Source organism: Silene latifolia, chromosome 6 (genome assembly GCF_048544455.1).
Source record: "Silene latifolia isolate original U9 population chromosome 6, ASM4854445v1, whole genome shotgun sequence".
In the NCBI taxonomy this organism is placed as follows: domain Eukaryota; kingdom Viridiplantae; phylum Streptophyta; class Magnoliopsida; order Caryophyllales; family Caryophyllaceae; genus Silene; species Silene latifolia.
This window is the reverse complement of record NC_133531.1, coordinates 25,771,354-25,788,147: the sequence shown is the minus strand read 5'-3', so window position 1 is coordinate 25,788,147 and position 16,794 is coordinate 25,771,354. Positions and strand designations below refer to the sequence as shown.

General features: G+C 35.9%; 2 protein-coding genes and 1 long non-coding RNA gene across 3 annotated transcripts; 1 reads left to right on the top strand and 2 right to left on the bottom strand.

Annotated features, from left to right (window-relative positions):
• Positions 1–9,577: 9,577 nt before the first annotated feature.
• Positions 9,578–12,546, bottom strand: LOC141586561 (calcium-dependent protein kinase 29-like). Its single transcript, XM_074407840.1, has 8 exons — positions 11,788–12,546; positions 11,455–11,598; positions 11,203–11,355; positions 10,912–11,027; positions 10,463–10,630; positions 10,197–10,324; positions 10,000–10,099; positions 9,578–9,791 (listed from the first exon to the last, which is right to left on the bottom strand). The coding sequence occupies exons 1-8, from the start codon at positions 12,449–12,451 to the stop codon at positions 9,696–9,698; spliced, it is 1,569 nt and encodes a 522-aa protein (XP_074263941.1). The 5' UTR covers positions 12,452–12,546; the 3' UTR covers positions 9,578–9,695.
• Positions 12,547–12,886: 340 nt separating this feature from the next.
• Positions 12,887–14,832, bottom strand: LOC141586562 (uncharacterized). Its single transcript, XR_012519602.1, has 2 exons — positions 14,747–14,832; positions 12,887–13,600 (listed from the first exon to the last, which is right to left on the bottom strand). It is a non-coding gene; the product is annotated as an uncharacterized LOC141586562 (long non-coding RNA).
• A 106-nt stretch (positions 14,833–14,938) lies between these two features.
• On the top strand, positions 14,939–16,778 carry LOC141586559 (pentatricopeptide repeat-containing protein At1g20300, mitochondrial-like). The gene has a single exon (XM_074407839.1). The coding sequence runs from the start codon at positions 15,014–15,016 to the stop codon at positions 16,655–16,657; it is 1,644 nt and encodes a 547-aa protein (XP_074263940.1). The 5' UTR covers positions 14,939–15,013; the 3' UTR covers positions 16,658–16,778.
• Positions 16,779–16,794: the final 16 nt, after the last annotated feature.

The window sequence follows — 16,794 nt, the reverse complement described above, 5'->3', positions numbered from 1 at the left end:
GCCAAACTGACTGGCGTGTCTCTTTTTTTGACCGCATAATTAACAAGTCCACCTCCTCTTCCTTCCACATGAATATACCACGTGTACTATCATTGAATTCTTTCTTGCATTTCCTGATTTTCCTCTAATGCCATTTCTTCTTTGCATTTCTTCTAGAATTCTATTCTAAGCTACAAATTCATCTCCTCTAATTCTATCATTTATTTCCTTATCATCTCTTATAATGCTCTATCATTACCCAGTTCTTGTTGTTTATTGGATTCACTGATGATGGGACCAATTTCAACACAAGGTCACTAAGCTAAGATATGCCAAAGTCCACCAATTTCGGTGTTTGAGTTTAATTAACTGATTATTTGTTTGTTTTGGTTGATTATATGCGATGGAAGGACGATTAAGGCTTCCGCAAAACGAGCGCACTATTAATAAAATTCTTGTTTCTCTCATCAAACAACTTGAAAAGGTGAAGGGGATGAAGTGGTGGCCATAGTGACCGGCGCGTGGAGCTGAGGGGAGGAGGAATCAATGGTTGTGATGGTGGAGCAGAGTCGAGGGTGGACTCGACTCTTGCTTTTGGTGTGTGAATGAAACAACAACAATGGCGTGCATTGCTGCATTGCATCGCATAGTACTAATTGGGAGGTGAGATTATCAGCCCCGAGACAGTTATGTTTGAAGCGATTGGCAAGCTTGAATACAACGCTCTTGTTGTTTGATTGATTCGGAAAAGGTTACCAGTTTGAAAAGCAAGAGTAACGAGTGGGACTGGCGTGTTTCTTCAGCAAATGAAGCAGCAATGCAGTGTTTCATTCACACGCCATTGTGAACGGCGTGTTTCGTTCACAAGAGCCGCCACTCACAGTGGCGTGTTTCTTCTCCTCTATTTTGGCAAATACATAGACACACCATAGGGAGTGGCGTGTTTCCGCTCCAAAACCCGCCATTCCCAATGGCGTGTTTGTTTTAGTCCATTTTAATGATGTGTCTTTCCCTATTCATTGTAAACACGCCATTGGTAGTGGCGTGTTTTAGGTCCAGAAATTCCGAGCCTACGTGGACACCATTTTGACAAATATTTTCAAAACCGACCCAAAACGACAAATATTTTATTTCTGAGCATTATTTCAAAAATGGATTCGTACTAATTGTGGTTTCATACCTTATTTATACTTTATTTTAATTTGTTAATAAGAGTACTTTAGTTGAGAGGACACCCAGCGGAAATGTGTTGGTGTCCGTGCTAATTTAAATTGAGCTTCGTACGATTTGAAGGGCCAAGTATAAACGACAAATAAATACACGATTTGAAGGGCCAAGTATAAACGCAAATAAATACGGAGTTGTAGGAATATCAATAGTGACAATAGATAACGAAAACTCACGTCACGGCCCAAAACGACTTGAAAGATGTTGGTAGGTAGAGTCATTTAGTGACATTCATAATATTAGAAAATATCGAAGAGGTTGTAGTTTAGTGATTAAGATTGAGGCAGCTTGACGATAGGTCAAGGGTTTGAATCCCCCTTATTTATATATTGTATGCAGACGTGTTCTCAAAATAAAGACGATCTGACAAGATTAGAAATGGGCGTAGAAACATTTATTGATGTGTACTAGATCAGCTATCGTTCCCAATTGATGTTGAGCTAATTGAATTTCGTATCTCACAATTTAGTCAAAAATATTAATCTTAATTATTTTTTAAAATTACAACTTGACCTCCTCATGAAGCCTCCCTAAAAACACACTCAAACACCCTCTAGAAAGGGAAAAAAAGCATCCATAATAATAGAACAAGAAAAGGCACCAAAGTGAAGCTTGTTGCAGACCAGTAAAGTGTCAATTATACACCAATTCACTGCATCAATTCATTCAAATACCCCCAATAATAGAAAAATAAGTTATAAACTAATAACAAAATAAATTAAGGAACAGCCGGAACAAGGAAGAGTAACAGAATTCAGATCAGGTCTAGTAAACAGGCCGGGTGCGGGGATGATTAGTTCGGGCCGATTAGTTCGAGTTTAACAGAATTCAGATCAGGTCTAGTTAGGGTTCGAGTCAATTTCAGATATGTTATTATTAATGATTAATGAATAACGTGCAACAAAAAACATTCATTTCAAGTCAATTCAAGTAAGGGTTCAAGTTCGGGTCCTCAATTTTCGTGTCAAATATGGCTGTAGAGCTGACAAAAGCTAACCCGACTCAAGGATCTCAACCCATAATAACCAATCTGAGTAACCCAATTATCACCTCTGAACACAGGTTAAATTAATTGCATCAAATTATTCAAATCGAATCAATTATGTCAGATCTCTATATGAACACCTTACAAATATCTTCCATGACAATAAGAACCTAGAAGATTTCTTACTTTTCCTCCAGTCAATTTCTATAAGACCATCCCCAAGCGGTCGTGACCTTGTTGGGTCACCTTAATGACACCTTAAATTAGGATCAAGGGGTTAATTTTGGTGACCTTCAACTACTCAGGGTCAATTGGTGACCTTGAGTTGAGTTGGTGACCTTGTTGGTGACCCGCTAGGTGGCATACTTCCATTGGCTGAAAACAAAAAAAAGGACAACCGTCAAAATAAAAAGAAGGTGACATTTGGTTGAGTATGATGACCCGGTAGGTGGCACTCTCTCATTGGTTAAAAAGTGAAAAATAATTGGGTTGGTGACCTAGGTCGTGACCTTCTGCTTGGGAGGATGAAAGTGGGTCAAGATAATTAAGGTGTGATAATGAGAAAAAATATTGGTGACCCGATTAACTCGACCTTCTGCTTGGAGATGGTCTAAGAAACGCATCGTTTTGAACCATAACTTTACTTGCAAACCCTTCTTTTCTTCTCTTCCTAAATCTTCCTATAAATAGCCGTTAATTTCACAGCAACAACCACCACAAATAAAATAAAATAAAATCAATAACTCCTTCCTATATTAATTCCTCAAATAAATTCACACGTCAACAAAGAATCACGCATTTCCTTTGAATATCTCAAATCTTCCTTCTCTTAGTTGTACACCTATTGTCATACAACTAATCTAGTCATCACCACCACCTATTTTCCACCTCATTATTTCCCGCCACCCCGTCACAAGCAAGATTAAGTGTATATATATAACCTCCCCTATATTTTTCACAACATAAACACCATGACATTTTCATTTTCCGTACATCTGTCCCTCCTTACCCCGTTTATTAAAACCCTAATACCCACAACCCCACCACTCTAAAATTATATACCACCGTTATAACATCCCGTCAGGCCGTCACGTCCAGTTACGTCCGGACTACCTATTTATATATTTTTAAATATATAAACTGGCTACGCCGACAATGTTATTGTCGATATTTTTAGCATTATTCCTACCATGTGCGGGTATGAGCGTAGTATTCATGGTATACATATGTATGTTATGGTACGCAGCGAGTCGCGCTCCACCTGAACCAATTAAGCCGGTGGTGAAGACGGGTTTGTCACCGGCTGAGCTAGATAAATTGCCTAAGGTTACCGGATGTAAACTTGTACATGGAAATGAATGTGCGGTTTGTTTGGAAGATATTGAAGATGATCAACCGGCTAGAATTGTACCCGGTTGTAATCACGGGTTTCATCTTCAATGTGCTGACACGTGGCTATCTAAACAACCCGTTTGCCCGGTTTGCCGGACTAAACTCGGACCCGAGTTTTTCGATTCATCGTTGAATCCTTGTTAATTAATTTAACATGTCTCCGTAAAACACAACAAACAAACTTATTGGGAATTTGGTGTAAGATGATTTTGATTTTTTATTAGTTGTAATTTTTTTTTTCGGGGTTTTGGGTTTTTTTCTTAAGCGGTTAGTCTCTTCGTTCGGTCCAATTCACTACGGTTAACCAAATATGTATAATGTATGAGACGAATTTGAAAAATGCGGCGAATTGGATCGATCGTTGAAGTATTTTTAGGGTGTTTTTTGTTTTAGAGATGTCATCGTGTTAATTTGTTTGGTTTTTTAAATGGGCAGATTCATTCATTCATCCTTTCAAATGAATCAATTTTTTTTTTATTTTTTTTTTTCTGTTTCCATTGAATCAAACAAACTACACTATTATGTCACATTGAATCAAACAAACTTCCTAACATTTGGGAATTCTCCAGACTTTATTTATTTATTTATTTATTTTTTCAAAAAGGAGATTTATGTTTAAATTTTTTTGAATAGTTTAGACAAGATGATTTTTTTGATGATTTTTTATACTTAAATTTTTGGTTTAAGAAAAGTTATCGATTTTAGTAACGAGAAAGCTCTTACTTATTTAGATTTGAACTTGTATTTTATTCCTTAATACGAGTATTTTTTTTTGGAAATATTTTGATATAAATGTGAATGATTTTAAATTTAGATTTTTAAGTATAGGACAGAAAATTACAACTCATTTTTGTAAGACAAATATGTTCCATACGTATTAAGAAATTTTTAGGCCTAAACGAGGGCGTAAATATCGGGAAACATTAGTGTAAAATCGTAAATAACTATTACAATCTACTAATTTAGGGTGAGAAAAGATTCAAACTTGTAATCTAGTAAATGCTAGATTAAAACATTATAATCGTTCATAAAACCAATCATATATGGAATTTTGGACGATGGAGCCAGTGTCTAGTAGCCGAGCGATTGTGTAAGAACATAAGAATTTTAGGTAGACGTATTTAATTAATTTAATTAAATCGATTAATTTGATGTACTTCCTCAAAAACTTGACGATATTACATCGATTGATTGCGATAATATGATTTAAACCCTTTGTGGTCTTGTGGATTTCTTAAAAGAAAGGAAAAATTGAGATGGGTGTTTTTTTGGATACAAATTCTTATTTATGACGGACAAAATCCGTCACTTTAAAGAGACGTAAGAAAAAAAAAGGTAAGTGGGAAGAGAGGGGGGGGGTGCATGAAAGATTGAAAGGTCTCTTTAAAAAGACCGTTATAAGTAGGACTCTTTATTATTTGGAAAAGACAAAAACGAGGAGCCACGCCAATAAACTCTGAAACATTTACTATGATCTAGACAGTGTGGCAAGATTCAATATGTGGAAGGTCGTGTATGGAGAACGATATTTTTCATTTTGAGGAAAATGTTTCGAAATTGATGTGGTTGCCCAATTAAATGTAAGGTAGCCAGCTACAATACATTAAAGAGTGGATTTAGTTTAATTTTGATGAAATGAATGGACATGTTTTCTATTTATGGCCACTAAAGTATTTGATGATTTCATGATTTTTGAGTGAACCCTTTTAAGTTTTACATCCATTCATTTAAAACCGTATTATTTGTTTTACCGAAGTATCTTTGATTATTCGTATGTAAAGTAATTCATTCAACAATATAAACATACGAATTACAATCTGCGTAAGGTACAAATTACGTCTTTAAGTTTTAAAAGCCTCTGAATATCTATAATCGGCCACAAATTGGTGAATACTACTCGTATCTTGTATGATTTATCTCAATTTCATACACAATTGAATCACAACTTAAAAATTGGAATAAAACAAGGCAAAATAGAATTTTGAATGAAAATCATCTAACAACTACAAGGAGAATGCACAATCCATTTCATAATACTATACATGACCTTTTTGTTTTCCGAGACATGCCTTCGACTTTCAAACTTATGAAAAATTATGAACTTTGTATAACCAAATTTACATGAAAAATGCTTTTATAGAACATTTCATATAGTATTTACTCTCAAAGAGATACTCGTATTAAAAAGAAAATAATATGTGGAATGTGAGAACGATATATATAAAGAACAAATAAGAAATCTAGTATAAAAAATAGTTAAATATTCAGCAATTCATTTTACTAATTCAATTCACTGATTAATCTGGCTTTTTATATAAGTTAAAAAAATGTAAAATAAAACAAATTCAGAAACATTAAAACTTGGGAGAGATGGTATTTTAATAGGTTATTAAGAGACTAGTCTTTCATACCTTTTATTTGTGTTTGATCGTGACATAGTAATTTCGTACCTATTTTATCTTTAATCATGATTGTGCCTATATTATTACCTTTAGTACCATTTATTCTTAAAATTGTAAAATACTCTCTCAATAAATTTATTGAGAGACCGTCTCTCAGAAAACTTGCTCAGTGAGAAAAGTAAGTCGTGGAGGGTCATATGTTTTTTACTTACAAATTGGTTCATAACCCAACCATTTGTACGAGAAGGAGACGTTTGTTTTCAATAATTGATGAAGTAATAAAGTTCCGTGATCTTTTGTTGTTAGTTCGCTTTCTAAACAATGTACACGCCCCCATTGTATTCTATGTTTGGTCATATGTCATTTGTCACATATACTAAAATGATAATCATTTATTTAGATTACTATGGATCATTATCTTGTTTAGGTTAAGAAGAGATTAAGAGTGTACCATTAGACAACTGATGAAACTTACTCGGAAAAAGAAAAATGGCGAGAAAAAATAATATATAGAATTTTCACTCGGAAAAAGAAAGAAGGTGAGACAATGCAATGCGTGAATTTTGATCGCAAAGAAACTAGAATGTTGTATTATTTCCTTTGTTTGATTACTTCCGGTTACTTTCGCATGTGAGTAGATTTTTTGACCGTGAAAAATAGGACAGACTACATGCACGCCACACTTTAGGCTGCGGGAAACTTCTATATCTTCTACATCTTCGAAACTAAGAAGTACAATGTAATTGAATTAAACAAATTGGAGAAGAAAACCGTGTTTAATACATCTATTGATTGTTAGTAGTGTATTTTTCATCGAACATTATTGTACTCTCTTTGTTCACGTCATTTGTTTAACTTTGATTTTGGCACTAAGATCAAGGAAAGAGAAGGTGATCATTTGTAGGCATTGTTATTGAAACACAAATGGACAAAATGTTATGTCAATGATCAAATTATCATACGAAAACATTCTCAATATAAAAAAGATAAATAAATGATTGAGATATCGTTAATTGAAATAGATAAACAAATGACCAGGATGACGGGAATATAATCTGTTATGCCATCCCTATATCAATTTCTAAACATGAGCAATCCATGTTGCATAGGTGACGAGTAGCAAAAGTTTAAAAGGGACGGTTGAATTATTGGGGTGATGCACGTCTGAAACTGAAAAACTAAACATTAAAAAGCTGGCACTTTTTGTTAAAATAACAACTGGCTTTGGAATTGGGAAATAAATTAAACCAAATTCAGCTTTGCAAAAGCATAACAAGCTTCTTGTTTAGCATCTCCATCACTGCATGTACGTGGACAATTGACACTACATGTCTATATACGTTGGTGAATGCTACCATAAATTGTTGTTATGTGAACTTCCGTTAGTCGGGTTTTATTGTTTGTCTAAAAACAGTATGTACTGTAGTTATAAGATTTATTGTGATCTAGGTTTGTCTCAGTACCTCTAAGTTATTAAGATGTCCCGTACCATTGATTGTCATCATCCAGAACCCTGGAAGAGGGAGGAGAAATTTGTAGTACACTAATCGATTTATCAGTTCGGATGGGCAACAACGGCTTCCGCTAATGATATCCACTCTATACAATGATCCTTGATAATATCTCTTACACCGTCAACTCCGATTGAAACTCATTGTGCGAACTAATCCAAAGTGGACTTTACTGTACCGGACCTAAAAAATCTTAAATCAATCTTAATAAAAGTGTATTACCCCAAAATTATGTAATTGTTATGCTTCATGAAAATAAAAAATGTTTTTGAAAATATTCAACTCAAAATAATAAACAATGTATTACATGCCAAAATGATTAATCAACATATAAAAATCAGCATGATCATTTTTTAAATGAAAAATTGCATACCTAAAATAGTCCACGAATTAAATACGGGGTACCCAACTATGAACCAAAAATCATCGTCACATAGTACACCTGAAACGTCTCGACTCAAATTAACCCATTAATTAGGTCTAACACATGATTTGTTATAGTATAAACGACTGCAGCTAATCTTGTTATAGACGGATATATCCGTCTATAACTAAAGACGAATCAAATAGCTTGAAAGTGGTGACATTTTTGGCCCCACCACCCCACTTGTTGTTTGTCCTATTAGGAATGTTGTATTATATTTGGCCCGTCTTTAGTTATAGACGGATATGTGCCGTCTATGATGAGATTTTGTGAAACGGCTATGCGCCAATGCTAATGTGGTCCATGACTACACGTACGTACCGTGGAGTTAATAACACCAAAGGAATTAACTCCACCTTAAATCAAAATCACAATCACAATCACAATCAATGTTCATTGAGCTAACACGTCACGAGTATATGAATCTAACAAGTCACACATATTTACAGGAAGTTTTGTTGATGATGATTGAGCAAATCATTTAATTTGTCTACCGAATGATTAGTGCTTTTAGACTATAACTAGTTCAATTTGTTGTTTAGAGAAATACGTTTGAGATCCATTAATGTAATTTATACTTTTTCCGTTTCGGTCATTTGTATGTCTTTGGTTTTGGCACAAAAATTAAGAAAAGAGAAAAAAACGAATAATTAGATGGATAAGTAGACCAAATTGAGTGTGGAAGATCCAATTACTCATTAAAGACATTCACAAAATAGAAAGGCAAATAATTAATTTTGACGTCAAAGTCAAGCTCTATAATGATTGGGTTCGTAAGTAGGAAGTCATCAAGGTTTAGAATTTCTAATGCAAAAGAAAGCGATGGAGTGTTCAGTCGCCTTAAACAAGTTTATATCTAGGTTTGAATGTGTATTTTCCTCGTCTAAAGTTAGGTCTTGATATGGAAGTGCACATCCTACCTTTTTTTTTTTTGTTTTTATAAAAATCGATTCATTTTCCGTCAATTAGTAACAAGGCACAAATACAATTTCGGGTATTTTGGGCAATTTATTAAAGTAATCAACGATTTGAAGTAATTTGTCGACTTTCTTCAGCAGCACCCATAAAATAGCCTTACCAGAAACAAATCGATAAAGAAAAATTAGTCCGTACTTCGTGAATTTCCGACTATCTTATCGGAGTCTATGGTTTGGTTTACGCTTGTGCCCAAATTGTACTCAAATAGTACCTTTTGCCATGTAGGCCCATTTATGGTACAACAAATGTTAGGTAGATTTGGTTGACAAATTATAGAATACTCAACTCAGAAGGTAATGGACAAAAGTGAACAGTAGGCTCTATAGAGTTTGGTCGAATGTGAGATGTTTGGTTTAGTATAAGGATGAGTATGGTTGGACTAGTGTCGTCGATCTGGTCGGGTATGGGTTTATGATGCCTAGCGGGCTACTATGTTTTGGCACTTGGCACTAGTTTAAAGATGAAACTTCGTTTAACTTGTTTTGACAGATCTAAGAATTCGGAATTACCTGAAGTGTTCAGTATGCTTGACTTGTCATGAAACCATCTCAACCAAAAGCTTAAGCTGATGCTTGGAGTTTCAAGATCGGTTTTATACTCTAATATGACTTGCCTATGTTCAAAAATCCGAATGATTAGGTGTTATGTGTCAGAAACGACTCAAACGAGTACACGTATGTAATATGAATACTCACATAGTCAAAGTAATATAGATATAACTCTTTGTTCTTAAAGGGACACATGAAAACTTTACATTATACAAATAAATAAGCAAAACAAGTTCAAGATTGGCCTCTTCACTTGAACAATAACAATTCAGTTTGCTTCCCATCAGCATCAGTTGTTCCCTTCTTCATCATTGCTACAAATTCTTCATAATTAATTTGTCCATCCTGCACGCAAATATTAAGTCATTACAGCTAATTACACGATATTCTCGTTAATTATGGTAAAAATGAGTTTATAGTTGATTATCTTGTGAGAATATCTTGTGAATCTTTCATCTAGGTTATTAATGTCTGCCCTTAGAATACACGTTAAAAAAATCGTACAACTATACATGAAAAAAATTGAAGAAAAAAGTCGAAAGAAGTTAATTACTTTGTCAGTGTCAACATCATCAAGTATCTCTTTGATAGTTGCCTCATCTCCCATTCCATATTCTTCCATGGCTTGTCTAAGCTCCTCTTTTGTGATATACCTATCCGATAAAACAAGAGTCGTGAAAACGTGGACTCTGCGTATTTGTATAAGAAGCGTAGACAGTTCAGTCAGTTGTTCAGTACAGTGATACTAACCCGCTGTTATCCTTGTCAAAGTACAGGAAAGTCTTTTGCAGATTTTCCTCCTTATCTAGTCGATGACGGTGCATAGTAGCTGTGATAAATTCCATGTAGTCAATGCTCCCATTATTATCAACATCAGCCTGTTATAAACCAGAACTCATTAAATAAGCTGCATAACAATGAGTCAATGCTTCCCTTTTACTTGTAACCTTTTTTTAGTAGATGGGAGCATTATACATATTTCTAAGGGATTAAAGAGAAAGTTAAGGAGCCGTTACCGCCTCCATTAACTGCTGAATTTCGGGTTCAGTGAGCCGAGAACCCAGTCTTGCCAGCCCTGCTTTAAGTTCCTCCAGAGTGATAGTACCACTTCTGTCTGTGTCAATGTTGTTGAACATTTGTTTTAATCCTTTGATTTCTTCGTCTGGCAGATTTTCTGCCATTACCTGCATACCAGTATAGCGAACATTAATACCTTCAAGTGACTGGTTCAAAAGTTAGACCTCCTTATTTGGTATAAAGGAAGCCACAATGACAACATTGACGAATTTTGAATCTAGGTTTTGACTCTTGGCTATATATATCACAGCTCAAAGCCTTTACCATGTAAGTTAGCGAACATTTGCCAGTTCAGTAATTAGTAAACAAATTTTCATATAGTGTATGACCCATTGTGGAAATTAGCAGCTTAGAAAGCATATATTGTCGTTTGTCCTGGCTTCGTTACCTTGAGTGCAAGTTTCGTGAGTTTGTTCATTGCTCTGAACTGCTTCATTCTAATAAGGACAGCACTGTCAATTGGTTTGTCAGAAGTTTCACCACCTTCTTTGAGCCATGGATGTTCTGTTTCATGCATCAACAACATTGCAACAGCGTCTCAATTCTTAAAGGCTCTCGGTGATTTAAAAAATGCAGACTATTCCAGAAGAACAGTAATGAAAACCATGGCAACGATTGCTGCTTTACAGTATACAGCGTAGATAGTATAGTGAGTCATTTTTCTGAACAGGAAACCTACCAAGCGCTTGGGCAGCAGTAATGCGAGCCTTCGGATCTCTTGCTAACATCTTAAGAATTAAGTCTTTGGCTTCTGCAGATATTGAAGGCCAAGGTGCACTTTCCAAATCAAGCTTTCCTTTCAGAATCTCGGTAAAAATCCCAGCTTCAGTCTCTGAGACAGTAATTTCAGCATTAATGTGTGTGATTTTCACATTTAAGATAAAAAAAAAAAAAAAAAAAAAAACATCTAAAGTGTGAAGTTAGGGCATACCGGCCCAAAAAGGAGGAACACCACAGAGAAGAATGTATAACATGATTCCAGCACTCCAGACATCAATCTCTTTGCCATAACGACGCTGCAATACCTCTGGAGCCACATAATATGCACTTCCTACCAGTTCCTTATACACCTTTCCTGCAACATTTTTGCGACTCAGTATACACCTTTAGTTTCTGTAGTTTTATCTATCAGCTAGTATAATTTGGTATATCCATTTCATTAGAGCATAATATTCAATTTCGTTTCGAAATATATGCAGCAAATTCAGCATATGAAATTAACCGTATAATGTAAAAGAAACAGTATAAATACAGATACACCAACCTTCCTCAATGAAAACAGAAAGCCCGAAATCAGTAATCTTCAATGCAGAATTCTCATCCTTAGAAACCAACAGAAAATTCTCAGGCTTCAAATCTCTATGCATAACTCCCATAAAATGACAAACATGAACCACATTCACAATCTGCCTAAAAACAACAGCAGCCTCTTTCTCCGAATAACTAACTTTCGCCACAATCCTATCAAACAACTCCCCACCTGAACAAAGCTCCATCACCACATACAAACTATTCCGATCTTCATAAGCCCCTTTAAACTCGACAATATTCGGTTGTCCACTAAGGTGTTGCATTATCAATATTTCTCTCCGAACATCTTCAATATCTTTTCTATGCTTCAACTTCAGCCTAGAAATGGACTTACATGCATACTTCATACCAGTCGATCTTTCAGTACATAAATAGGTGACACCAAACTGTCCCCTCCCTAGCTCTTTGTCAAGCTGATATATTGAGGAGATGTCCACATACGGTTTATTCAAGATTGGACCCGTTTCCTGGAAATACAAGGGTATTGGCGGTTTAGAGGGTGGAGGAAGCGGTGGAGGTCTATACTTGTTCCTAGGAGCTGTGTCTGAAGAAGAAGACGAGATTGCAATCTCAAGTGTTCTTGGACAGCAAAAATCTGAAGAAAAACAATTTCCCATTTTTTTTTTTCGCTTTTATTTTTCGGAGGAAATGGAGACAATTATGGGTTGTAGTTAGATAATTTGTTGGAATGTTTTAGGTTATTTAATGAAGGAAAGGAAGCCATGTTAGTCAAGTTTCATACCTAAATATTTAGGATACTTTGCTTAACCCAAGAGAGATGATGCTTTTGGTGACATTAGTGCTTTTAATATGAAATGTGTACTATAAAGTAAGTTATTCTTGCTTGGTATCAAAATTATGCATGAATCACATTACTAGTTTTCTACAGTTTGGTTCGTACATTCAACCTCGACTTATCTAGTTATTTAAGACGAGAGCTTAGAATGTACTGGCGTAATATTCTTGTAGCGTACATGAAAAGATAATCGGGAAGGAACCAGGAATCACAACTTTTTACAGATAATAGATGAAGAAACTGACAGAATGTGATTGTAAACCAAACGGCTCTCGTGAATTAATCAGAAATTACAGTATGAACGATTTTGCATTTGATGATTAGTACTTAGTAGCATAAGAGTAAGAGTGACATACAAAAAGCCTAATGACATTCACATCCTTTTGCAACAGCTACAGATGAAAGATTAGGATTTGTAACCTTTAATCATAATCTTAATTTCTACCATTCCGCTCTTTCTCTATCTGCTCTCTCTGTTTCTCAGCAAGCTTGTCAATGGCAGCTTGAACAGCATCTCGTCCTCCGACCAACAATCGAGTTATAATTTCAGGATCCTTTTCAAATCGAGCGTCTTCAAATTCTTTCCGTGCATTTTCCCTCAAAATATCTCGCCACAATATGCCTCGTGAGTCAGGCCACATGAAAAAACGTGTTGCTCGTAAAATATCTCTGTAAAGACACATTGCTTCCCGCCTTGTACTGGTAAGCCTTTGGCGATTTAATCTCTCATTTTCGTCATCATCAAGTGATGGCTTCTCCTTCACTACATGGCGATCTAGCAGCTCTTCTACAGTGTCTGGACCATTATGAAGTGTTCGCCAACAATGAGCCTTGCTCAATTGGCTCGCTTTAGAAATTAAACTCGGAGCGACAATCTGACACTTTCGCAAGTTCCTGATCATGTCTATATGTCACACACTCACACCGGGTCAAATGCTAGAAGCAACCAGTTGGAGTAGTAAAAATTGTCCTGGATTTGCAGAAGATAGACAGAAAAATCAGCCATGGACGGAGAAAGTGTTCCACGCCATAAAATGGAATTCGGACCATAAAAATCCTAAATTTAATGAAGAAAGATCATCAAGGAAGATAAACATGCGAGATTTCTCACTCTCTACCATGAAATCTGTTTAGCATGCCAAGCTGTAAAAATTCAGATCCATTGTAATAAAATGCAGCATATTGAGTAAAAGGGCAGCCCGGTGCACGATGGCGTCCCCGCTAGGCGAGGATCCGGGGAAGGGTCCCACCACAAGGGTACAAGCAAGAGCCTCTTGTTTCAGAAAGTACAAATAACCACTAATTCTACATTCTCAAGTTGCAGTATGCCTAATTCGTCTACCATAAACGTGGTGGTAGGTTGCAACTATAACATTACCTCCAATGCCTCAAGGATCCCACCAAATGAATGGCGGGATAAAGGGGTTGGAAATACGCAATCTTTACTCTTACCCTTATATTAACAACAAAGAGAGGCAGCGTTCTACTAACTCAAACCGTTTCTAGAACCTAATCGAACACGGATGCTAGTTGCACATTCAGAACTAGAAGGTAGAGGTGGAACTCAAAAAGTTAGGATTTTAGGAATGGCCTTGGATGTTGTGCTGGGTTCTTCTTACTTAACGAGATAGTAGTCACTCAATTAAATTATAAACTCAATCTTCATACAAGTCATCCCTAAACAATATCCCCGAGTTTTCAAGACAAGGGTAAGGCTGCGTATAAGTGAACCCCTTGCGGCCTTATCTTACCATAGAAGGGAGTTCTAAACAAAAGCTACCTTATTGAACAAACAGACTGGTAATATGAGGCACATATGGGATATACTTCCCGTACTAATCATTTGTTTACCTTTTTTATTCTTCGGAAGAGGTATTTGAATCAAAGGTATACAAATGACCGGGACAAGGTGTATAAAGATTGGATCTTCAAACCCTTTCTAATCTCATACAATTTCCAACAAGAACAAATCAACATTGTCATTTGTTCAAATTACCAATTTCATCAAATATTAATCTTTATTAATCCTAATAACAATCAAAACAATTCATAAATATAATTCCACCCAAAAAAAAATTATAAAAAAAAAACAGATCATGAATTTTTTCTTTTGTACCTGACAGTTCTTGCCGCTTGAAGTTGGAACAAGGAAGAGAGAGAAAGTAGCCAAAATAATTATTATTTTTTTCTTTTATTTCGCGTACAATTTAGATTGAAGGCAAAATAAACAAAGAAATGGCCCACTAAAATCTCGGCCCAATACATCAATACGACGCCGTTTTGTCTCATTTGCTAATAATTGATTCACTGTTCTTCCCTAAATTTACCCTAAAACCCTTGTTAAATCTCAGATTTTTCAATTCAATCAAAACCACTCATAAAAATGAAAAATTTCTTCAAACCCATTTCGTTAGTCAATCTAAAAATGGCGTTAATTAGATCAAAATTACATCTTGCTTTCCCTAAATCTTTTATTAAACCCTTTTCTTCACGGTTTTCGACAGTTCTTGAATCCACTAAAAACCCTAATTTTTCTGAAGATGATGAAAAAACCCATGAAACTGATGCTAATATAAGCTCTAATATCACTCCTCAAGAGAACCCAGTTGTTGAAGGATTGCATTTATTGATTACAGATCATTATAGAAGAAACCCTAATGTATACCAAAACCCTAACTGTAATTTTACAATTTCCTCCCTTGCTCAATCCTTCTCTCAGGTTAGTTCAGGTGAGTGTGTTTCGTCTTCAGTTGTCGTCTCTGTTATCGAAAAATGCCGGTCTGTTCGCCATGATATCCCCTTTCCACAAGCACTGGCCTTTTTTAATTGGGCAGTTGGGCAAGGTCACAATGTAGAAATTTTTAAGCAGGGTTTTGTTGAAACGGTTGATTTAGCTGGAAAAGCTAAGGAATTTGATGTTGCGTGGGGATTAATCGACGAAATGAAAAGCCGAAAATTAGAAATTCCTTCTGATATTTTTGTTAGGTTGATTAAGAGGTATGTTAGAGCTGGTATGATTTCTGAGGCGATTCACGCTTTTAATAGGATGGAGGAGTATGGTTGTAGCCCTGATAGTGCTGCAATTTCTGCTGTCATTGCCATTCTTGTTAAGAAAAAAAAGGCGGTCGAGGCTCAGTCGTTTTTTGATGGGTTAAAGGATAGGTTTGAGCTTGATGTTGTTGTTTATACTAATTTGGTTAGTGGTTGGTGTACGGTTGGTAATATTTCGGAGGCTGAGAGGGTTTTTGGTGAAATGAAGACGAAGGGAATTGTTCCAAATGTGTATACTTATACTATTGTTATTGATGGATTGTGTAGACATGGGCAGATTTCGCGGGCACATGATGTTTTATCGGAGATGATTGAGAAAGGTTTCCAGCCTAATGCTGCAACTTTTAATAGTTTGATGAGGGTTCATGTGAAGGCGAGGAAGACCGAGAAGGTTTTGCAGGTTTATAATCAGATGAAGAAGCTTGGGTGTCAACCTGATGCGATTACGTATAGTTTTTTGATTGATTGTCAATGTAGGAATGGGAATAGGGATGATGCGATGAAATTGATAGACCAAATGGTGAATAAGGGTATTGTGCCTAGCGTGCATAGTTTTAACCTGATATTTAGTTGTATCGTGAAAGCGAGAGATGTGAATGCTGCTGACAAATTGTTTGCAATGATGAAGGAGTTGAAGTGCCAGCCTAATACCGTGACTTATAATGTGCTAATGAAGATGTTTGTTGAATTGAAGTCTACTGATAAGGTTTTTAAGCTCAAGAAGGAAATGGATGAGCTTGAGGTTGAGCTTAATGTGAATACCTATAGCAATTTGATTTCGATGTTTTGTGCTATGGGTCATTGGTCTGATGCATGTAAGTACTTCAAGGAGATGATCGAGGAAAAGAACTTGAGACCAAGTACGCATTTGTACGAAATGGTTCTGAAGCAGCTGAAAAATGCAGGTCATATTAAGAAGCGCGAGGAGTTAGTGGATATGATGGTTGAAAGAGGATTTGCTGATCGACCTATTTGAAGTTGCCTAAGTATCGGACATTGTGATGAAGCTTCAATCTCAAGCTTGCTCGCTTGGATTTTACGGTGAAAAACCTTAATTGGAACTCATATCTAAGGCAAAGAGTTCCGAGCAACCTTCATTGTGATTTGTGAGTC

Excerpts from the sequence above, each read along its gene's own strand:
- LOC141586561 (XM_074407840.1), bottom strand. The coding sequence starts at position 12,451 with ATGGGAAATTGTTTTTCTTCAGATTTTTGCTGTCCAAGAACACTTGAG. Across the intron at positions 11,028-11,202 it reads TACTGCTGCCCAAGCGCTTG|AACATCCATGGCTCAAAGAA; the intron begins GTAGGTTTCCTG and ends TGCATGAAACAG. Across the intron at positions 10,631-10,911 it reads TCACGAAACTTGCACTCAAG|GTAATGGCAGAAAATCTGCC; the intron begins GTAACGAAGCCA and ends ACTGGTATGCAG.
- LOC141586559 (XM_074407839.1), top strand. The coding sequence starts at position 15,014 with ATGAAAAATTTCTTCAAACCCATTTCGTTAGTCAATCTAAAAATGGCG.